Genomic DNA, 24,207 nt, shown 5'->3' with positions numbered 1-24,207 from the left:
ACTCTGTCAAACGCTTTACTAAAGTCCATATAGACAACATCCACGGCCCTTCCTTCGTCAACCATTTTGGTCACTTCTTCAAAAAGCACCACCAGGTTAGTGAGGCATGACCTCCCTCTCACAAAACCATGCTGACTATCGTTAATGAGTTTATTCCTTTCTAAATGCGCATACATCCTATCTCTAAGAATCTTCTCCAACAACTTCCCCACCACGGACGTCAAGCTCACCGGCCTATAATTACCCGGGTTATCCTTCCTACCCTTCTTAAATAATGGGACCACATTGGCTATCCTCCAATCCTCTGGGACCTCACCTGCGTCCAGTGACGAGACAAAGATTTGCGTCAGAGGCCCAACGATTTCACCTCTCGTCTCCCTGAGCAGCCTTGGATAGATTCCATCAGGCCCTGGGGAGAGGGATGTGTTGACTGGGAGTGTCTCGGAGGGGAGTGTTGAGCCGTTAGAGAAAATCTCCATTACAAGGGAGGAAGTGTTACGTTTTTTTAGGGAATATAAAGACTGACAAATCCCCAGGGCCTGATGGAATCTATCCTCGGCTGCTCAGGGAGATGAGAGATGACATCGCTGGGCCTCTGACGCAAATCTTTGTCTCGTCACTGGACACAGGTGAGGTCCCAGAGGATTGGAGGATAGCTAATGTGGTCCCGTTATTTAAGAAGGGTAAGAAGGATAACCCTGGAAATTATAGGCCGGTGAGCTTGACGTCCGTGGTCGGGAAGTTGTTGGAGAGGATTCTTAGAGATAGGATGTATGCGCATTTAGAAAGGAATAAACTCATTCACAATAGTCAGCATGGTTTTGTGAGAGGGAGGTCATGCCTCACTAACCTGGTGGAGTTTTTTGAAGAAGTGACTAGAATGGTTAACGAGGGAAGGTCCGTGGATGTCGTCTATATGGACTTTAGTAAAGCGTTTGACAAAGTCCCTCATGGTAGGTTGGTGCAAAAGGTTGGATCTCATGGGATAAAGGGGGAGGTGGCCAGATGGGTGGAGAACTGGCTTGGCCAGTCATTGAGGTGCGAATTTGGTCCCCATGGCTGTTCCGTGTGTCTGGATGAAGAACTGGCCAAGCCAGTTCTCCATCCAGACACACGGAACAGCCATGGGGACCAAATTCGCACCTCAATGTGCCAACATCTTCATGCACAGGTTCGAACAAGACTTCTTCACCGCACAGGACCTTCAACCGATGCTATACACTAGATCCATCGATGACATTTTCTTCCTTTGGAGTCATGGTGAGCAATCACTGAAACAACTATATGATGACATCAACAAGTTCCATCCCACCATCAGGCTCACCATGGACTACTCTCCGGAATCGGTTGCATTCTTGGACACACGCATCTCCATTAAGGACGGTCACCTCAGCACCTCACTGTACCGCAAGCCCACGGATAACCACATGATGCTCCACTTCTCCAGCTTCCACCCTAAACACGTTAAAGAAGCCATCCCCTATGGACAAGCCCTCCGAATGAGGATGAGGAGGATCGCAACAGACACCTCCAGACGCTGAAAAATGCCCTCATAAGAACAGGATATGGCGCTCGACTCATCGATCAACAGTTTTGATGCGCCACAGCGAAAAACCGCACCGACCTCCTCAGAAAACAAACACGGGACACGGTGGACAGAGTACCCTTCGTTGTCCAGTACTTCCCCGGAGCGGAGAAGCTACGGCATCTCCTCCGGAGCCTTCAACATGTCATTGATGAAGACGAACATCTCGCCAAGGCCATCCCCACACCCCCACTTCTTGCCTTCAAACAGACCATTCTCCGCAGCAAACTACCCAGCCTTCAGGAGAACAGTGACCACCACACCACACAACCCTGCCACAGCAACCTCTGCAAGACGTGCCAGATCATCAACACGGATGCCATCATCTCACGTGAGAACACCATCTACCAGGTACACGGTACCTACTCTTGCAACTCGGCCAACGTTGTCTACCTGATACGCTGCAGGAAAGGATGTCCCGAGGCATGGTACATTGGGGAAACTATGCAGACGCTACGACAACAGATGAATGAACACCGCTCGACAATCACCAGGCAAGACTGTTCTCTTCCTGTGGGGGAGCACTTCAGCAGTCACGGGCATTCAGCCTTGGATCTTCAGGTAAGCGTTCTCCAAGGCGGCCTTCACGACACACGACAGTGCAGAGTCGCTGAGCAGAAACTGATAGCCAAGTTCCGCACACATGAGGACAGCCTAAACCGGGACGTTGGATTTATGTCACATTCTCAGTAACCCCCACAGCTTGCCCCTGGTCTTGCAGAATCTCACGAGCTGTTCTGTCTGGAGACAATACACATCTCTTTAACCTGTGTTGAATGCTCCCTCCACCCACATTGTCTGTACCTTTAAGACCTGGCTGGCTGTAGAGATTTGCATTCCAATTAGTATTCTGTAACTTGATTTCTGTGTCTATGCACTGTTTGAGAGCACATTTCCACTCCATCTGACGAAGGAGCAGTGCTCCGAAAGCTTATGGTATTTGCTACCAAATAAATCTGTTGGACTTTAACCTGGTGTTGTGAGACTTCTTACTTGGTCACAGAAGACAGAGGGTGGTAGTGGAAGGGTCTTTTTCCGGCTGGAGGCCTGTGACTAGTGGTGTTCCGCAGGGCTCTGTATTGGGACCTCTGCTGTTTGTGATTTATATAAACGATCTGGAAGAAGGTGTAACTGGGGTGATCAGTAAGTTTGCGGATGACACGAAAATGGCTGGACTTGCAGATAGTGAGGAACATTGTCAGAGGCTACAGAAGGATATAGATAGGCTGGAAATTTGGGCAAAGAAATGGCAGATGGAGTTCAATCCAGATAAATGCGAAGTGATGCATATTGGTAGAACTAACGTAGGGGGGAGCGATGTGATAAATGGCAGAACCATAAAGGGTGTAGATACGCAGAGGGACCTGGGTGTGCAAGTCCACAGATCCTTGAAGGTGACGTCACAGGTGGAGAAGGTGGTGAAGAAGGCATATGGCATGCTTGCCTTTATAGGACGGGGCATAGAGTATAAAAGTTGGGGTCTGATGTTGCAGTTGTATAGAACGTTGGTTTGGCCGCATTTGGAATACTGCGCCCAGTTCTGGTCGCCACACTACCAGAAGGACGTGGAGGCTTTAGAGAGAGTGCAGAGGAGGTTTACCAGGATGCTGCCTGGTATGGAAGGGCTTAGTTATGAGGAGAGATTGGGTAAACTGGGGTTGTTCTCACTGGAAAGACGGAGGATGAGGGGTGACCTAATAGAGGTGTATAAAATTATGAAAGGCATAGATAGGGTGAACGGTGGGAAGCTTTTTCCCAGGTCGGTGGTAACGTTCACGAGGGGTCATAGGTTCAAGGTGAGTGGGGGGAGGTTTAACACGGATATCAGAAAGACGTATTTTACACAGAGGGTGGTGGGGGCCTGGAATGCGCTGCTGGGCAAGGTGGTGGAGGCGGACACACTGGGAACGTTTAAGACTTATCGAGATAGCCACATGAACGGAGTGGGAATGGAGGGATACAAAAGAATGGTCTAGTTTGGATCAGGGAGCGGCATGGGCTTGGAGGGCCGAAGGGCCTGTTCCTGTGCTGTATTGTTCTTTGCAGAAAGAGGTCCTGAACACATTGTCAAGGGGATGCAACTATTCAGTGGAGCAGTGAAGCTGATTGGCTGATGGCCTGAAAATCTGCATCTTGGATCAAGTCAGCCTTTCCAGAAAGGAGTTTCGAATAAGACACCTGGGACTTACAAGGGGTCACAACTATCTAACAGAGCGGTGAAGCTGGTTGGTTGTTGGTGTGAAAATCTGGGTGCAATGCTTCTAGGCCTTTTGGCTAAGATCAAATGTAGTATGAAGAGGCTGCTGCACTTGGTTGAGGTCATTTGGTTCCATTAAAGCTTCATATGAAGCAATTTTTAAAAGCGGTATCTCGGCCTTTTGGCTAAGATGCAAATGAGCTCAAGTTTTGGAGGAGGTATTGCTTTCCCTCCTCTAATCAGCTTGGCTCATGTAGATCAGGCCCAGGACAGGGTAATTTGGTCGCTTGTCCTGTCTTGCCAGCCTGGATCGGAAATGTCTCAACTTGTTGAGACTCTGAATTGGACTTGATTTGATTGAATTGGAAAAGTATTAAAAAAAAACTCTGGGTGCAATGCCTGCTTCTATCAGCTTGGATCATGCAGATCAGACCCAAGGCAGGAAGTGACCATCCTGTCTTGTCAGCTTGGATCTGGAATGTCTCACTGGTTGAGACTTTGAATTGGACTTTGATTAGATGTAGCAAAAAGAAAATCTGCATCTTTGACCAAGTCAGCCTTGGCACATAACAGGCGCATCTTTCGAACTTTGGGAGGAAACTGGAGCACCCAGAAGAAACCCACGCAGACACAGGGAGAATGTACAAACCCCACAGAGACAGTTCCCCCGAGGCCGGAATCGAACCCGGGTCCCTGGCGCTGTGATGCAGTAACTAGCCACCGTGCTGCCCCAAATGTGGACCTACCCTTAACATTTGATCTCTCAAAGTGCAGCACCTCACTTGCCCGGATTAAACTCCATCCACCAGTTCTCCGCCCAAATCTGTAGCTGATCGATATCCCGCTGGATTCTTTGACAACCTTCTACACCTCCACCTATCTTAGTGCCGAAAACTTACTAACCCACCCATCTACATTTTCATCCAAGTCATTTGTATACATCACAAACAGCAGATCCCTGCGGAACATCACTAGTCACACCCTCCAGCCATAAAAACACCCTTCCACCACTACTCTCTGACCTCTGACCTGAGGGATACAAACGAATGGTCTCGTTGGACCAATGAGCGGCACAGGCTTGGAGGGCCGAAGGGCCTGTTTCCTGTGCTGTACTCTATGATAAGCCAATTCTGAATGCAAGCAGTTAAGTCACCATGGATCCCATGCATCTTAATCTTCTGGATGAGCCTGCCACGAGGGACCTTGTCAAAATCCTGAATAAAATTAAGAGACAGTTAAGTGAAGGCTGTGTCTGTCCTTTCGAGTCCTCATTACAGACCTCAGACAGTCCTGGGCAGGACAACAGTGGGATTCTGTGATTTTGGTTCATTGATAAGTGTTGGCCAAAGAACAAGAAAAAAAGAACAAAGAACAGTACAGCACAGGAAACAGGCCCTTCGGCCCTCCAAGCCTGTGCCACTCATTGGTCCAACTAGACCATTCGTTTGTATCCCTCTATTCCCAGACTGCTCATGTGACTATCCAGGTAAGTCTTAAACGATGTCAGCGTGCCTGCCTCCACCACCCTACTTGGCAGCGCATTCCAGGCCACCGCCACTCTCTGTGTAAAATAGGTCCCTCTGATATCTGAGTTGTACCTCGTCCCTCTCACCTTGAGCCCGTGACCCCTCGTGATCGTCACCTCCGACCTGGGAAAAAGCTTCCCACTGTTCACCCTATCTATACCCTTCATAATTTTGTACACCTCTATTAGATCTCCCCTCATTCTCCGTCTTTCCAAGGAGAACAACCCCAGTCTACCCAATCTCTCCTCATAGCTAAGACCCTCCATACCAGGCAACATCCTGGTAAGCCATCTCTGCACTCTCTCCAAAGCCTCCACGTCCTTCTGGTAGTGCGGCGACCAGAATTGGACGCAGTACTCCAAATGTGGCCTAACCAGCGTTCTATACAGCTGCATCATCAGACTCCAGCTTTTATACTCTGTACCCCGTCCTATAAAGGCAAGCATACCATATGCCTTCTTCACCACCTTCTCCACCTGCGTTGCCACCTTCAAGGATTTGTGGACTTGCACACCTAGGTCCCTCTGTGTTTCTATACTCCTGATGGTTCTGCCATTTATTGTACAACTCCCCCCTACATTAGTTCTTCCAAAATGCATCACTTCGCATTTATCTGGATTAAATTCCAGCTGCCATTTCTCCGCCCAATTTTCCAGCCTATCTATATCCTGCTGTATTGTCCGACAATGTTCATCGCTACCCGCAAGTCCAGCCATCTTCGTGTCATCCGCAAACTTGCTGATTACACCAGTTACACCTTCTTCCAAATCATTTATATATAACACACATAGCAGAGGTCCCAGTACAGAGCCCTGCGGAACACCACTGGTCACAGACCTCCAGCCGGAAAAAGACCCTTCGACTGTTACCCTCTGTCTCCTGTGGCCAAGCCAGTTTTCTACCCATCTCGCCACCTCTCCTTGTATCCCATGAGCCTTAACCTTCTTAACCAATCTGCCATGAGGGACTTTGTCAAATGCCTTACTGAAATCCATATAGTTGACATCCACGGCCCTTGCTTCGTCAACCGTTTTTGTAACTTCCTCAAAAAACTCCACCAAATTTGTAAGGCACGACCTCCCTCTTACAAAACCATGCTGTCTGTCACTAATGAGATTGTTCCGTTCTAAAGAAAATTACAGCACAGGAACAGGCCCTTCGGCCCTCCAAGCCTGCACTGACCATGCTGCCCGACTTATCTAAAACCCCCTACCCTTCCGGGGTCCATATCCCTCTATTCCCATCCTATTCATGTACTTGTCAAGACACCCCTTAAAACTCACGATCGTACCTGCTTCCACTACCTCCCCCGGTGACGAGTTCCAGGCACCCACCACCCTCTGTGTAAAAAAACTTGCCTCGTACATCTTTAAACCTTGCCCCTCGCACCTTAAACCTATGCTCCCGAGTAATGCACTCTTCCACCCTGGGAAAAAGCTGCTGACTTTCCACTCTGTCCATGCCCTCATAATTTTGTAGACTTGTATCAGGTCGCCCCTCAACCTCCGTTGTTCCAGTGAGAACAAACCAAGTTTCTCCAACTCTCTTCATAGCTAATGCCCGCCATACCATAGCAAATGAAAAAAAGCTTCCTGTGAACTTGCTATGCACTTATTGGTTGTCGTGCTTTTGTCAGTGTAACAAAGACTACCCTTCAAGCTGCTATTGAAAGCACTCTTGATTATTGTGCCATAGTGTTTGGACCTGGCATTGCCATCAGCATTTTTGCTGGGGCAACTTGGGAGGGTTAATAAATACTGCCCCCTCACTGAGACTGGGAAACATCAATATCCAGTCTTAGACCAGCAGAGTTTATAATCCAGCCCATGTTCGACCTTACTTCATCCTCTGAGCGCGCCTAGCCTGGTCAGAGGAAACGGACCAATAATCTGACACAGCAAGATCTCACCTCCCCACGTTAATTCATTAGAGTTTATTTTGTGGGAGGTTGGGACACTGGTTCCAAGGCGCTGGGATATGGGTAACAGGGTGCTCTGAAAACCCCAAACCTTCTTCCTCTGCTCAGGGCTGCAGGAACTTTAACATCCACCTTTAGCAAGGCCTTTGACAAGGTACCGCATGGTAGGTTGTTGCATAAGGTTAAATCTCATGGGATCCAGGATGAGGTATCCAAATGGATACAAAATTGGCTTCTTGACAGGTGGTTGTCAAGGGATGTTTTTCAAACTGGAGACCTGTGACCAGCGGTGTGCCTCAGGGATCGATGCTGGGTCCACTGTTATTTGTCATTTATATTAATGATTTGGATGAGAATACAGGAGGCATGGTTAGTAAGTTTGCAGATGACACCAAGATTGATGGCACAGTGGACAGTAAAGAGTGTTATCTCCAATTGCAACGGGATCTTGATCAATTGGGCCAGTGGGCTGATGAATGGCAGATGGAGTTTAATTTAGACAAATGCGAGGTGATGCATTTCGGTAGATTGAACCAGGGCAGGACTTACTCAGTTAATGGTAGGGTGTTGGGGAGAGTTACAGAACAAAGAGATTTAGGGGTACATGTTCATAGCTCCTTGAAAGTGGCGACACAGGTGGACAGAGTGGTGAAGAAGGCATTCGGCATGCTTGGTTTCATCGGTCAGAACATTGAATACAGGAGTTGGGACGTCTTGTTGAAGTTGTACAAGACATTGGTAAGGCCACACTTGGAATACTGTGTGCAATTCTGGTCACTCTATAATAGAAAGGATATTATTAAGGCTAGAAAGAGTCCAGAAAAGATTTACTAGGATGCTACCAGGACTTAGAACATAGAACGTAGAAAACATACTGCACAAACAGGCCCTTCGGCCCACAACTTGTGCCGGTCATGTCCCTACCTACCTAGGCTTATATATAGGCTTACCTATAACCCTCAATCCTATTAAGTCCCATGTACTCATCCAGAAGTTTCTTAAAAGACCCTATCAAGTTTGCCTCCACCACCACTGACGGCAGCCGATTCCACTCACCCACCTCCCTCTGAGTGAAAAACTTAGCCCTGACATCTCCTCTGTACCTACTCCCCAGCACCTTAAACTTGTGTCCTCTCGTAGCAGCCATTTCAGCCCTGGGAAAAAGCCTCCGAGAATCCACCCGATCTATTCCTCTCAACATCTTGTACACGTCTATTAGGTCACCTCTCATCCTTCGTCTCTCCAAGGAGAAAAGACCGAGCTCCCTCAGCCTATCCTCATAAGGCATGCCAACCAATCCAGGCAACATCCTTGTAAACCTTCTCTGCACCCTTTCAATCATTTCCACATCTCTCCTGTAATGAGGCGACCAGAACTGAGCACAGTACTCCAAGTGGGGTCTGACAAGGGTCTTATAAAGCTGCATCATTATCTCCCGACTTCTAAACTCAATCCCTCGATTGATGGATTGAGTTATAAGAAGAGGCTGGATAGACTGGGACTTTTTTCTCTGGAGCGTAGGAGGCTGAGGGGTGATCTTATAGAGGTCTATAAAATAATGAGGGGAACAGATCAGCTAGATAGTCAATATCTTTTCCCAAAGGTGAGGGAGTCTAAAACTAGAGGGCATAGGTTTAAGGTGAGAGGGGAGAGATACAAAAATGTCCAGAGGGGCAATTTTTTCACACAGAGGGCGGTGAGTGTCTGGAACAAGCTGCCAGAGGTAGGAGTAGAGGCGGGTACAATTTTGTCTTTTAAAAAGCATTTAGATAGTTACATGGGTACGATGGGTTTAGAGGGATATGGGCCAAATGCGGGCAATTGGGATTAGCTTAGGGGTTTTAAAAAAGAAAGGGCGGCATGGACAAGTTGGGCCGAAGGGCCTGTTTCCATGCTGTAAACCTCTATGACTCAATGACTCTATACAATGGAGTCATTCTGTCCCATTCTGCCCATCACATACAGGCCCTTTCATAGAATCTACGGCATGCGGACAGGCCGTTTGGCCCAAACTGGTCTATGCCGACCAAAAAGCACATCTAAGCTAACCCCATTTGCCTGTATTTTGCCCATATCCCTCGAAAACGGTGGCACAGTGGTTAGCACTGCTGCCTCACAGCACCAGGGACCTGGTTTTGATTCCCGTCTTGGGCCACTGTCTGTGCGGAGTTTGCACTTTCTCCCCACGTCTGCGTGGGTTTCCTTCGGGTGCTCCGGTTTCCTCCCACAGCCTGAAAGACGTGCTGGTTAGGTGCATTGGCCATGCTAAATTTTTCCTCAGTGTATCTGAACACGCACTGGAGTGTGGGGAACAGGGGATTTTCACAATAATTTCATTGCAGTGTCAATGTAACCCTGCTTGTGACTAATAAAAATAAGCTTAAAAACTTCAAAAAAACCTTTGCTCTCCACGTATCTGTCCCAATGCCTGTTAAATGTTGCCAATGTCCCAGCCTCAACCACTCCCTCCGGCAGCTCATTCCACACACGTACCCCACTCTGTGTAGAAAAAGTTGCTCCTCAGGTTCCCATTAATTCTTTCCCCTCTTAAACCGATGCCCTCTCGTTCTCAAGTCCCCAACCCTGGGAAAAGATTGAGTTCATTCACCCTATCTATGCCTCTCAAGATCTCATACACCTCTATAAGATCACCCCTCAGTCTCCTACACTCCACAGAAAAAAGTTGTAGCCTGTCCAATCTCTCCCTATAACTCAGTCCCTTGAGTCCTGGCAACATCCTTGTAAATCTCTTCTGCACTCTCTCCAGTTTAATAACATCTTTCCTATAGCAAGGCGACCAAAACTGAACACAATACTCCAGATGCGGCCTCACTAACACCCTGTACAACTCCAACCTAACTTCCCAACTTCTGCACTCAATGCCCTGACTGGTGAACATGATGTGGAGATGCCGGCGTTGGACTGGGGTAAACACAGTAAGAAGTTTAACAACACCAGGTTAAAGTCCAACAGGTTTATTTGGTAGCAAAAGCCACACAAGCTTTCGAGGCTCTGAGCCCCTTCTTCAGGTGAGTGGGAATTCTGAATTCCCACTCACCTGAAGAAGGGGCTCAGAGCCTCGAAAGCTTGTGTGGCTTTTGCTACCAAATAAACCTGTTGGACTTTAACCTGGTGTTGTTAAACTTCTTACTGACTGGTGAAACCAGCAATGCCAAAAGCTCTATCTATCTGTGACTCCACCTTTAGAGAACCGTGCACCTGAACTCCAAGGTCCCTCTGTTCCATGATACTCCCGAAGGTCCTACGATTCACCGTGAAAGTCCTACCTTGATTTGACTTTCCAACCTCACACTTCGCTGTATTGAACTCCATTTGCCATTTCTCGGCCCACTTCCCCAGCTGATCAAGATCCTGCTGCAATTTTTGATAACCTTCCTCACTGTCTACAATACCACCTATTTTAGCAAACTTACTGATCACGCCTTGTACATTCTCATCCAAATCGTTGTTACAGACAACAAACAGCAATGGACCCAGCACTGACCTCTGGGGCACACCGCGAGTCACAGGCCTCCTGTCCGACAAGCATCCTTTCACCACTACCCTCTGCTTTCCACCATCAATCCAATTGTCTATCCAATTTGCCAGCTCTCCCTGGATTCTATGTGATCTAAACTCCCAGAGCAACCCCCATGTGGAGTGGCTTTACTAAAGTCCATATAGGCTACATCTATCGCCCTGCCCTCATCAACCTTCCTCGTCACTTCATCAAAGCACTCTAACAAAGTTATAAGGCATGATCTCCACACATGAAGTCATGCTGACTCCTCCGAATCAAACACTGTCTTTCTAAATGTCCGTATATCTTATCCCTCAGAATCCTCTCTCATCCCACCACAAATGTGAGGCTTACCAGTCTATAATTTCCATGTTTTTCTTTGCAACCCTTCTTAAATAAGGGCACTACATTTGCTATCTGCCAGTCTTCTGGTAGCTCACCCGTGGCTAACGATGATGCAAATATCTCAGCAATTTCTTCTCTAGCCTCACGCAGTGTTCTTGGATATACCTGGTCAGGGCCAGGAGATTTATCCACCTTCACACATTTTAATATGTCCATCACCTCCTCTACTGCAATGTGAACTGTGCCTAAGATATCGCCACTAATTTTCCCAGGTTCCCAAATCTTCATGTCTTTCCCGGCACGGTAGCACAGTGGTTAGCACTGCTGCTTCACAGCGCCAGGGTCCCGGGTTCGATTCCCGGCTCGGGTCACTGTCTGTGTGGAGTTTGCACATTCTCCTCGTGTCTGCGTGGGTTTCCTCCGGGTGCTCCGGTTTCCTCCCACAGTCCAAAGATGTGCGGGTTAGGTTGATTGGCCAGGTTAAAAAATTGCCCCTTAGTGTCCTGGGATGTGTTGGTTAGAGGGATTAGCGGGTAAAATATGTGGGGGTAGGGCCTGGGTGGGATTGTGGTCGGTGCAGACTCGATGGGCCGAATGGCCTCCTTCTGCACTGTAGGGTTTCTATGTTTCTATGTTTAATGCACTTAAAAGAATCCCTTTGGATTCACCTTAATGCTCTCAGCCAAAGCTACATCATGCCCCCTTTCTGCCCTCCTAATTTCCTTCTTGAGTATACTCCTGTATCCCCTGTACACCTACAGTGAATCTCTTGATTCCAGCTGCTTGTATCTGAGCCATGCTCCCTTCATTTTCCTGGCCAAAACCTCAATATATTTTGTCATCCGGGATTCCCTACTCCTGCCAGGAATAGCCTTTCTCTGAAGGAATTCTGAATAGCTGAAATCCCTCATCCCAAGAACATTCCAGAAACCTCCTCTCACCCTCTAAGAGGCCTTGACAATCTTCCGAAAGAGTATCATAGAAATCATAGAAACCCTACAGTACAGAAAGAGGCCATTCGGCCCATCGAGTCTGCACCGACCACAAACCCACCCAGGCCCTACCCCCATATCCCTACACATTTACCCACTAATCCCTCTAACCTACGCATCTCAGAACACTAAGGGCAATTTTTTTTTTAGCATGGCCAATCAACCTAACCTGAAAACCTTTGGACTGTGGGAGGAAACCGTAGCACTCGGAGGAAACCCATGCAGACACGAGGAGAATGTGCAAACTCCACACAGACAGTGACCCAAGCCGGGAATCGAACCCGGGACCCTGGAGCTATGAAGCAGCAGTGCTAACCACTGTGCTACTGTGCTACCGGGCCGCCCTGAGTATGGGCCCAGACTTGGAAACAATCGTCCCGTTGGGACCTAACCAGGATTTTTGAATGCAGTCAAAATTACTTAGACTTCTCAAATCAATTTTTATTCAATAAATCTCAGATCCCATGTTCACCATTAACCGCCTCATTAATCTGTCCCTTCAAACTTTGAGCAGAAATGCCCCAATGTCTCCTTATTACAAGCTAACAAACTAAAAGCAGATTTGGGCCACAGAACCAGAGAAAATTACAGCTCAGAAACAGGCCTTTTGGCCCTTCTTGTCTGTGCCGAACCATTTTTTGCATCGTCCCACTGACCTGCACTTGGACCATATCCCTCCACACCCCTCTCATCCATGAACCCGTCCAAGTTTTTCTTAAATGTTAAAAGTGCCACTTTATCCGGCAGCTCATTCCACACTCCCACCACTCTCTGCGTGAAGAAGCCCTCCCTAATATTCCCTTTAAACTTTTCTCCTTTCACCCTTAACCCATGCCCTCTGGTTTTTTTCTCCCCTAGCCTCAGCGGAAAATGCCTGCTTGCATTCACTCTATCTATACCCATCAAAATCTTATACACCTCTATCAAATCTCCCCTCAATCTTCTACGCTCCAGGGAATAAAGTCCCAACCTATTCAATCTCTCTCTGTAACTCAGCTTCTCAAGTCCCGGCAACATCCTTGTGAACCTTCTCTGCACTCTTTCAATCTTATTTACATCCTTCCTGTAACTAGGTGACCAAAACTGTACACAATACTCTACATTCGGCCTCATATAACCTTATATAACCTGACCATAACACTCCAACTTTTATACTCGATACTCCGATTTATAAAGGCCAATGTACCAAAGGCACTCTTTACGACCCTATCCACCTGTGACGTCACTTTTAGGGAATTCTGTACCTGTATTCCCAGATCCCTCTGTTCAACTGCACTCTTCAGAGTCCGACCATTTACCCTGTGCGTTCTACTTTGGTTTGTCCTTCCAAAGTGCAATATCTCACACTTGTCTGCGTTAAATTCCATTTGCCATTTTTCAGCCCATTTTTCTAGTTGGTCCAAATCCCTCTGCAAGCTTTGAAAACCTTCCTCACTGTCCACTACACCTCCAATCTTTATATCATCAGCAAATTTGCTGATCCAATTTACCACATTATCATCCAGATCATTAATTTAGATGACAAACAACAATGGACCCAACACCAATCCCTGCGGCACACCACTAGTCACAGGCCTCCACTCAGAGAAGTAATCCTCCACAACCACTCTCTGGCTTCTTCCATTGAACCAGTGTCTAATCCAATTTACTACCTCCCCATGTATACCTAGCGACTGAATCTTCCTAACTAACCTCCCATGAGGGACCTTGTCAAAGGCCTTGCTGAAATCCAGGTAGACAACATCTACTGCCTTCCCTTCATCCATTTCCTGGGAACCTCCTCGAAAAACTCTAACAGATTGGTCAAACATGACCTACCACGCACAAAGCCATGTTGACTCTCCCTAATAAGTCCCTGTCTATCCAAATATTTGTAGATCCGATCCCTTATCACACCTTCTAATAACTTGCCCACCACCGACGTCAGACTTAGAACATAGAACAGTACAGCACAGAACAGGCCCTTCAGCCCACGATGTTGTGCCGAGCTTTATCTGAAACCAAGATCAAGCTATCCCACTCCCTATCATCCTGGTGTGCTCCATGTGCCTATCCAATAACCGCTTAAATGTTCCTCAAGTGTCTGACTCCACTCTCACTGCAGGCAGTCCATTCCACACCCCAACCACTCTCTGCGTAAAGAACCTACCTCTGATATCCTTCCTATATCTCCCACCACGAACCCTATAGTTATGCCCCCTTGTAATAGCTCCATCCACCCGAGGAAATAGTCTTTGATGGCCTATAATTTCCCGGATTTCTTTTGGAACCTTTTTTAAACAATGGAACAACATGAGCCACCCTCCAATCTTCCGGCACCTCCCCCGTGAATACTGACATTTTAAATATGTCTGCCAGGGCCCCTGCAAGTTCAACACTAGCTTCCCTCAAGGTCCGTGGGAATACCCTGTCCGGTCCTGGGGATTCAGATGTTGCGTTTAAACCACAAGAGGGTGCGGATAATGTCCAATACACATTACCAATGCGATGGCCGGGAATCGAACCCGGGACAACTGCTTGGAAGGCAGCTATGCTCACCACTATACCACCATCGCTCGCTCCATCCTCAAGCCTAACCTGCTTTTTAGTAGAATCAAGTCTGATCTGACTGGCGACATTCCAGATTAGCATCTGCCTCTGAGAACCTTCCATTCATGTGTCCCTGCCCTTCATCCACTCCCTATCCCTGCCCCTCATCCACTCCCTATCCCTGCCCCTCATCCACTCCCTATCCCTGCCCCTCATCCACTCCCTATCCCTGCCCCTCATTCACTCCCTATCCCTGTCCCTCATCCACTCCCTATCCCTGCCCCTCATCCACACCCTATCCCTGTCCCTCATTCACTCCCTATCCCTCCCCCTCATCCACTCCCTATCCCTGCCCCTCATCCACTCCCTATCCCTGCCCCTCATCCACTCCCTATCCCTGCCCCTCATCCACTCCCTATCCCTGCCCCTCATCCACACCCTATCCCTGCCCCTCATCCACTCCCTATCCCTGCCCCTCATCCACTCCCTATCCCTGTCCCTCATCCACACCCTATCCCTGCCCCTCATCCACTCCCTATCCCTGCCCCTCATCCACTCCCTATCCCTGCCCCTCATCCACACCCTTTCCCCGCTGCTCATCCACACCCTATCCCTGCCCCTCATCCACTCCCTATCCCTGCCCCTCATCCACATCCTATCCCTGCCCCTCATCCACTCCTTATCCCTGCCCCTCATCCACTCCTTATCCCTGCCCCTCATCCACTCCTTATCCCTGCCCCTCATCCACTCCCTATCCCAGCCCCTCATCCACTCCCTATCCCTGCCCCTCATCCACTCCCTATCCCTGTCCCTCATCCACACCCTATCCCTGTCCCTCATCCACACCCTATCCCTGTCCCTCATCCACTCCCTATCCCTGCCCCTCATCCACTCCCTATCCCTGTCCCTCATCCACTCCCTATCCCTGTCCCTCATCCACTCCCTATCCCTGCCCCTCATCCACTCCCTATCCCAGCCCCTCATCCACTCCCTATCCCTGCCCCTCATCCACTCCCTATCCCTGTCCCTCATCCACACCCTATCCCTGTCCCTCATCCACACCCTATCCCTGTCCCTCATCCACTCCCTATCCCTGCCCCTCATCCACACCCTATCCCTGCCCCTCATCCACACCCTATCCCTGCCCCTCATCCACTCCCTATCCCTGTCCCTCATTCACTCCCTATCCCTTTCAATGCCGCTCACACATTCCCTCTCTGTCAGTTTCCCTCATCCACTCCCTATCTCTGTAACCTCCTCCAGTCTATACCCCTCACTATCTCTGTAACCTCCTCCAGTCTATACCCCTCACTATCTCTGTAACCTCTTCCAGCCCCTGCTTCCCTCCCTCTGTAACCTCCTCCAGCATCCTACACTCCCTCCCTATCTCTGTAACCTCCTCCACCCCTCTACACTCCTTGTAAGTTTCAGGGCAATCCTCCATATTTTAAAAGGACTCAGGAGAAACCTGACAGTTTAAAAGTGGCCAACCCTGGCTGCTGGCAGATAAAAACCTCCCAGAAGGGTCGGCAGGACAAACATAACCTGCCTGTGGACTGTGCTAAGGAAAGGTGTGAGCCCCCTGAATATGCAAGTGGCCAGAAAGGCAGACACACCAGTGATCGAATCATCAGAAGGACAAAGGGAGACAATGGCCACAGAAATCGGCCCATCCACAGAAGACAAGAAGACCCATCCCACTGATGGGACACCGTTCAGGAAGCTCCGGAGGAGCATTAAGAAGACATTAAGATAACGACCCACGGGGGGTCAAGGCAGTTCCAGCTTTTTGTGTTTGGACTTGACTCAATTAAACTGAGACTGCCGGTGATCGCAAGCCCCTTTGTCCTTGAAAATCACCTACGGGGGCAGGGAAGTTGTTTGTTAAATCAGTCAGACAAGCAAGAGAGAAGCAGACAAGCCAAACCGAGCTCTCTTCCAGAATCGCAAGCTGATGTGCAGAGGTGAAGACCAACAGCAGCCCAGTTTCAACCCTGCACTGAGACATTCGAGTCCATCACAAAGGAACCCCTTTTAGAATTGTGAGTATCCCAGCCAACCTTGTGAAGCTCCCAAGGATAGGATAGAGGTTGAGGCAAGGGGAGGGGTGGTGTATTGTAATTTTAAAGTTCAGTAATCTTGTTTTGAACTGTGTAAAGTAGTATTTTACGTTGTACCCGTTAGCATTTCTCCCATAGTGATAGTATAAAGTATAAGTTTTATTCATGTGTGGTGGGGTGATTTTATTGTTAAATAAATCACTAAGTTTTGAAACTCGTTTGGAGTCCGTCTTGCCTCTTGTTCTCTCATCAGTGCACTCTGACGAGGTCACAGTTTCAATATCCCTGACCATAAATCCAGAGTCTGGAACCGAGGGTGATCTGAGCGATTCGAACCCGCTCACTCAAGGGAGACTGCTGGTCAGGAGATAAAAGGGACAGTCTCTCTGTTCTCTCTCGGAGACCTACTCGAGTGGAGTGGGTGCAGGGTGGCCGTTGTCCCACCGACAAGGGAGAGAATCACTCAGGCCTTGGTGGCGGTTCTGGGATGGCTGTGTGATATAAGTATCAGGTTACCGGTCAGGTATAAACGGTGAGCCTGGTTCAGCACTCTCTCCTGTGGAGTTGCCCCAGTGCAGCATTCCCCGGCCTTTGAAATTTCAAGGCCTGTAAGAGAGAGATACTCGCAGCTATCGGCAAACCCTCAAATACCCGCCTGTAAGTGGAGTAAAGAGAAAGATCCCGCTACAATGGTGACCGCGACAGGACTCCGGTGGTCTGGGATATGCGACTTGCCAGAGGGGGTGAGAGAAAGAAGCAAGATGGAGGAGGGAATCTCCTCTTATCTATTTAAAAAAATCAACCTTACCAAAAAATGGGTGACAGCGTTCATAACAGCGGAGCAGCCCGCAGCGGCTGCCGAGGAGTGGACAGAGAGCAAGGATTATAATAACGGACAGGAAAAGGCAGTGTGGCTGGCGTTGCTTATCCCAGCAGGTGGCCAAAATGGAGAGACGTATTGCCATTCTGGAAGAGCAACTTGGAGAAGCAAGGACCAGCGCAGGGGAAGGCGCGAGAGCAGAGGAACAGCTATATGATGAGCTTTGTGAGGCCAGGCAGTGTATCCTGCAGGCAAATGAGTCACACAGAAACACCCAGGAGTTTCTCCAATGCCAGGCTGCAGAGGCAAAGGAGAGGGAGCGGAATGCCCAGGAACTCCTGGCTGAGAGTACACTGAGGTACAGGGAGCTGGAGGGAAGGTTCAGGGACATTCAGGCAGCAGACAGGGTAGCCTGTGACGTGCGGGGGGACACTGATGACAGGAAAGGATAGGAGAGCTGGAGGAGGCTCTGTCCAAATTTAGGGGACGGGCGTACCTGGCAGGACCAGGAGGGTCCCCAGCAGATGATTCCCATGGGCTAAGGGGAATAGACCACCTCCAGAAGCGCTGGTAATGTGTCTGGGTCAGCAGGTGGAGTTCGGGCCGTCCAGGGAGGGACAGGCCCAAGGGGGGTCGGGAGAACACCCCCAGTTAGCGGCGTCTCCGTCGTGTGTAGCACACCACGAGGCGGTGGGGCTACCGATCATGGTGGGAGAGCCGGAGGCCGTAGTGTTAGAGGGGCAGCAGCCCCAGATAGGGCAGATGTGCCCAGTAAGGCAGCGCAAGTATGGTCCCCCAGTGGGACAGGCAGATAGGGGACCGATAGAGAGCGATATAATAATTCCCCATGGGGCACACGCGCTCAGGGGGATGGTGACCCACATTCCAAGGTTGACCAGGGCGGGAGACCCGTCATTACATTTTATGGAGGTGCAGCAGGCAGCCGACGTAAACGACTGTGAGGAGGTGCGAAGGGTAAAACTATTACCGATGACCCTCGACTCATATCTATGTAAGGCAGTGACCTCCAGGGAAGGGGGAAGACCTGCAACATGGGTAGCGGCACAGACAGCGGTTCTGGAGGCCATGGGGTTAAACCAGGGTAGTCCCTTCACGAGGGTGTGGGAGACAAAGCAGCAGGTCGCAGAGTCCCCGGACATGTTTGCAGACAGGCTGTGGACGGTGTATGAGGGAGCGTGTGGAACTCCTTTAGACAGGCAGAATTTGGATGAGGGAACAGCCCACTGGCTGAAAACACTGGTACAAACTGTCTCCCGCGAGTTAGGGCAAAGGCCGAGCATTGGTTCGACCCAATGGACCCGAACCTTAACGAGGCGGAGATAATTAGAAAACTCACCCTTGCATACCGCAACGGGGAGAAGGGTGAGGAGAAGCCCTCTGAGGGCAAGGTGCACGAAATTGCACCGGCACCCCTCAAGAGGAGGGAGTGGAAGCAGGAAGGCAGTGGGATTTCAGACAGGAGACCGGTGTGCTACGGGTGTGGGAAGCCCGGGCACTGCAGGAGGGAGTGGAGAAACCCGAATAGGTCAGTGGGGGATAGGGCCCCGGTAGCAGCTAACCCAGCCCCGGGGGTAGGTGTACCTGGGCAGGGTAAATGTTAAAGGTCTGCTGGCATATTTACAATCAAAAGCAGCAGAACCCAGACAGGTGGCCATGGCAACCGGCCAGAGAGCACCCATGTCCGTACCCCAAGCACCCTTATGACTACTAACGAAGCAGCCCACCTTTTTATGCCCACGAGAGTATGGCCCATGCGGGAGACCCTGGGTCAGGATGAGAGTCCAGGATGTAGTCGGGAGTTACCTGCTGGACACAGGTGCTTCCAGTACTATTGTCCACACGGACAACCCCCGAACATCCCCCCTATCCAGTGGGGCGCCCTACAGTCTTGTCAGCTTTACGGGGAATGAGAAGGCTGTTTTTTTTCTCAATTCCTTTGTCCATCAGGTTAGGGACACTCCAGGCGCAGCGGAAATGTGTCCTGATGAGCTGGGAACAAGAGGGTAAAGGGATTTTAGGCGCTGATTTTATAGTGGCACACCAGGTACTGTCTGTGGGGAGGGGGCTGGGAAGGAGGTCATGGTGATAGAGGAAGCACACGAGAAGGGGGCCCTGTGTGTGGTAAAGCCCAAGGAGGGGTATGATTTAGAGGACCCAGTAAGAAATACCTCGGAGGAATATGAAGGGTCTGTAAAGGGAAATGTAGCCGCCTTCGCGACCCATAAGCATGATTGTGGGAGGGTCACCGGGACAGAGTAAGGAGAGACGGGGATCCCATGTCCCGACCCCAAAAACAGTATCACTTCCCCCGGGAAGCGGAGGCTGATTTAGAAATTGCCCTAAGTTCGCTGGCCAGGCAAGGCATTTTGAGGCCAATCGCCACCCACGTGAACTCGCCACTCTGGCCAGTAAGGAAGCCAGATCATTCATGGAGGGCGACTGTGGATTATAGGGTCCCTCAATAAAAACATTCCGGCTTACGCCTCAACGGTGGCAGCCGTAGCAGACCTGTTAGGAGAGATCCCAGCGTCAGCATCTGTATTTACAGTGCTGGACATTTCTAACGGCTTCTGGTCCATCCCAGTCAGGCAGGAGGACCAATATAAGTTTGCGTTTACGTTTAAGGGGCAGCAGTAGATGTGGAACTGCCTCCCACAAGGGTTCCACAACAGCACCCGCATTTTCCACCAATGCATGGCAGAATGTCTGATAGGATTTAGTGAGTCCCACAGACTCATCCAGTATGTGGATGACATTTTACTGTTTATGGACAATACTGAGGAACATGGCCCCACACTCCCACATACCTGATGAAGGGGCAGCGCTCTGAAAGCTTGTGGCTTGTACGACCAAATAAACCTGTTGGACTTTAACCTGGTGTTGTGAGACTACTTACAATAAATGCTGGCCAGCCAGGACACCCATGTCCGATGAACGACAAATAAACAAAAATAAAGCCCCGACACCCCTCCCTACCTCGAATCTCCCCCAGCCCCTACAACTTCCCTTTTGTCTGTAACCTCCACCAGCCCCTATACACCTCCCTGTCTCTAACCCCCTACACCCCTCCCTATCTCTGTAACCTCCTACAGCCCGTACACCCCTCCCCATCACTGTAACCCATCCCAGCCCCTACAACCCTTCCACTCTCTGTAACCCATCCCAGCCTCTACAACCCTTCCACTCTCTGTAACCTCCTCCAGTCCCCGATAACCTTCCCTATCTCAGTAACACCCTCCAGTCCCCGATAACCTTCCCTATCTCAGTAACACCCTCCAGCCCCCGATAACCTTCCCTATCTCAGTAACACCCTCGAGCCCCCGATAACCTTCCCTATCTCAGTAACATCCTCCAGCCCTCTATAACCTTCCCTATCTCAGTAACATCCTCCAGCCCTCGATAACCTTCCCTATCTCAGTAACCCCTCCAGCCCCCGATAACCTTCCCTATCTCAGTAACACCCTCCAGCCCCCGATAACCTTCCCTATCTCAGTAACTCCTCCAGCCCTCTATAACTTTCCCTATCTCAGTAACACCCCCCAGCCCCCGATAACCTTCCCTATCTCAGTAACACCCTCCAGTCCCCGATAACCTTCCCCATCTCAGTAACCCCTCGAGCCCCCGATAACCTTCCCTATCTCAGTAACACCCTCAAGCCCCCGATAACCTTCCCTATCTCAGTAACCCCTCCAGCCCCCGATAACCTTCCCCATCTCAGTAACCCCTCCAGTCCCAGATAACCTTCCCCATCTCAGTAACCCCTCGAGCCCCCGATAACCTTCCCTATCTCAGTAACACCCTCCAGTCCCCGATAACCTTCCCCATCTCAGTAACAACCTCCAGTCCCCGATAACCTTCCCTATCTCAGTAACACCCTCCAGTCCCAGATAACCTTCCCTATCTCAGTAACACCCTCCAGTCCCCGATAACCTTCCCTATCTCAGTAACCCCTCCAGCCCCCGATAACCTTCCCTATCTCAGTAACACCCTCCAGCCCCCGATAACCTTCCCTATCTCAGTAACTCCTCCAGTCCCCAATAACCTTCCCTATCTCAGTAACACCCTCCAGCCCCCGATAACCTTCCCTATCTCAGTAACACCTCCAGCCCCCGATAACCTTCCCTATCTCAGTAACCCCTCCAGCCCCCGATAACCTTCCCTATCTCAGTAACACCTCCAGCCCCCGATAACCTTCCCTATCTCAGTAACCCCTCCAGTCCCCGATAACCTTCCCTATCTCAGTAACCCCTCCAGTCCCCGATAACCTTCCCTATCTCAGTAACACCCTCCAGTCCCCGATAACCTTCCCTATCTCAGTAACCCCTCCAGTCCCCGATAACCTTCCCTATCTCAGTAACACCCTCCAGTCCTCTATAACTTTCCCTATCTCAGTAACACCCCCCAGCCCCCGATAACCTTCCCTATCTCAGTAACCCCTCCAGTCCCCGATAACCTTCCCTATCTCAGTAACCCCCTCCAGCCCCCGATAACCTTCCCCATCTCAGTAACCCCTCCAGCCCCCGATAACCTTCCCCATCTCAGTAACCCCTCCAGCCCCCGATAACCTTCCCCATCTCAGTAACCCCCTCCAGCCCCCGATAACCTTCCCTATCTCAGTAACACCCTCCAGCCCCCGATAACCTTCCCTATCTCAGTAACACCCTCCAGTCCCCGATAACCTTCCCCATCTCAGTAACCCCTCCAGCCCCCGATAACCTTCCCTATTTCAGTAACACCCTCCAGTCCCAGATAAACTTCCCTATCTCAGTAACCCCTCCAGCCCTCTATAACCTTCCCTATCTCAGTAACACCCTCCAGTCCCCGATAACCTTCCCTATTTCAGTAACACCCTCCAGTCCCAGATAAACTTCCCTATCTCAGTAACCCCTCCAGCCCTCTATAACCTTCCCTATCTCAGTAACACCCTCCAGCCCTCTATAACCTTCCCTATCTCAGTAACACCCTCCAGTCCCCGATAACCTTCCCTATTTCAGTTACACCCTCCAGTCCCAGATAAACTTCCCTATCTCAGTAACCCCTCCAGCCCTCTATAACCTTCCCTATCTCAGTAACACCCTCCAGCCCCCGATAACCTTCCCTATCTCAGTAACACCCTCCAGCCCCCGATAACCTTCCCTATCTCAGTAACACCCTCCAGTCCCCGATAACCTTCCCCATCTCAGTAACCCCTCCAGCCCCCGATAACCTTCCCTATCTCAGTAACACCCTCCAGCCCCCGATAACCTTCCCTATCTCAGTAACACCCTCCAGCCCCCGATAACCTTCCCTATCTCAGTAACTCCTCCAGTCCTCTATAACCTTCCCTATCTCAGTAACACCCTCCAGCCCCCGATAACCTTCCCTATCTCAGTAACACCCTCCAGCCCTCTATAACCTTCCCTATCTCAGTAACACCCTCCAGTCCCCGATAACCTTTCCTATCTCAGTAACACCCTCCAGCCCCCGATAACCTTCCCTATCTCAGTAACCCCTCCAGCCCCCGATAACCTTCCCTATCTCAGTAACTCCTCCAGTCCCCGATAACCTTCCCTATCTCAGTAACACCCTCCAGCCCCCGATAACCTTCCCTATCTCAGTAACTCCTCCAGCCCCCGATAACCTTCCCTATCTCAGTAACACCCTCCAGTCCCCGATAACCTTCCCCATCTCAGTAACCCCTCCAGCCCCCGATAACCTTCCCTATCTCAGTAACACCCTCCAGCCCCCGATAACCTTCCCCATCTCAGTAACCCCTCCAGTCCCAGATAACCTTCCCCATCTCAGTAACACCCTCCAGTCCCAGATAACCTTCCCTATCTCAGTAACCCCTCCAGTCCCAGATAACCTTCCCTATCTCAGTAACACCCTCCAGTCCCCGATAACCTTCCCTATCTCAGTAACCCCTCCAGTCCCCGATAACCTTCCCTATCTCAGTAACACCCTCCAGCCCCCGATAACCTTCCCTATCTCAGTAACACCCTCCAGCCCTCTATAACCTTCCCTATCTCAGTAACTTCCTCTAACTTGACAATGATCTGAGATTGCTGCACTCCTCCAATTCCGGCCTCTTGAACATTTCCCGATTCCTATCGCTTCAGAACCTCCGGCCGTGACTTCAGCTGCTTGGGAGCCCTGCTGTTCTGGAATTTCCTCCCTTTCTGAAGCTGTTTAAAAGTGACCTCATTGGGTACCTCTTCCCTGTATTTCCACGTGTTCCAGGACACTCTGATGTCTGCTCCAAACTGCGCGAGTGACTGATTCATCAAGTCATTTCATTGATGTTAAAGAACTCTGTCCACAACTCACCCCAGTTATCCGATACCAGTCTCCTCATCCTGAAGCACGCCGTGGTGTTACCGAACGGTTGGTTGGATAATTTTGCTGGCTGACACTGATAGGCCTCAAAGGGGATTTGCCAAGGATTGAACAAAATTGTGACGGACACGTTGAGGACAGGTCGGGAACTGCAAAGGACGCAATGAGTATAGATGTTAGACACAGGATCAGCAACAACTCGCACTCTGACAGAGAGTGAATTGGTGAGTACAGAATCTGCAATGATTCACATTGAGTGCGAATTGGTGAGAACAGTATTTTTGGGTTGACTGAGTTCATAGAGTCATAGGATCCCTACAGTGCAGAAGGAGGCCATTCAGCCCATCGGGTCTGCACCGACCACATTCCCATCCAGGCC

The 24,207-nt window shown here is 50.0% G+C and overlaps 1 protein-coding gene and 1 non-coding gene across 5 annotated transcripts in view; both read right to left on the bottom strand.

Moving 5' to 3' along the window:
- LOC144485644 (integrin alpha-M-like) overlaps nt 1-24,207 on the bottom strand; it is a 462,789-nt gene that overhangs the window by 207,526 nt on the left and 231,056 nt on the right. For all 4 annotated transcript variants that reach the window (XM_078203742.1, XM_078203744.1, XM_078203743.1 and 1 more), the window contains one exon: nt 23,820-23,977. In XM_078203742.1, the coding sequence (XP_078059868.1) occupies nt 23,820-23,977 (158 nt within the window). The remainder of the gene's footprint in view (nt 1-23,819; nt 23,978-24,207) is intronic.
- On the bottom strand, nt 14,567-14,638 carry trnag-ucc (transfer RNA glycine (anticodon UCC)). Its single transcript has one exon. It is a non-coding gene; the product is annotated as a tRNA-Gly (tRNA).

This window comes from Mustelus asterias, unplaced genomic scaffold, assembly GCF_964213995.1.
Source record: "Mustelus asterias unplaced genomic scaffold, sMusAst1.hap1.1 HAP1_SCAFFOLD_207, whole genome shotgun sequence".
NCBI lineage: Eukaryota > Metazoa > Chordata > Chondrichthyes > Carcharhiniformes > Triakidae > Mustelus > Mustelus asterias.
Note: the sequence above shows the minus strand (reverse complement) of the source record. Positions and strands in the feature narration are given on the sequence as shown.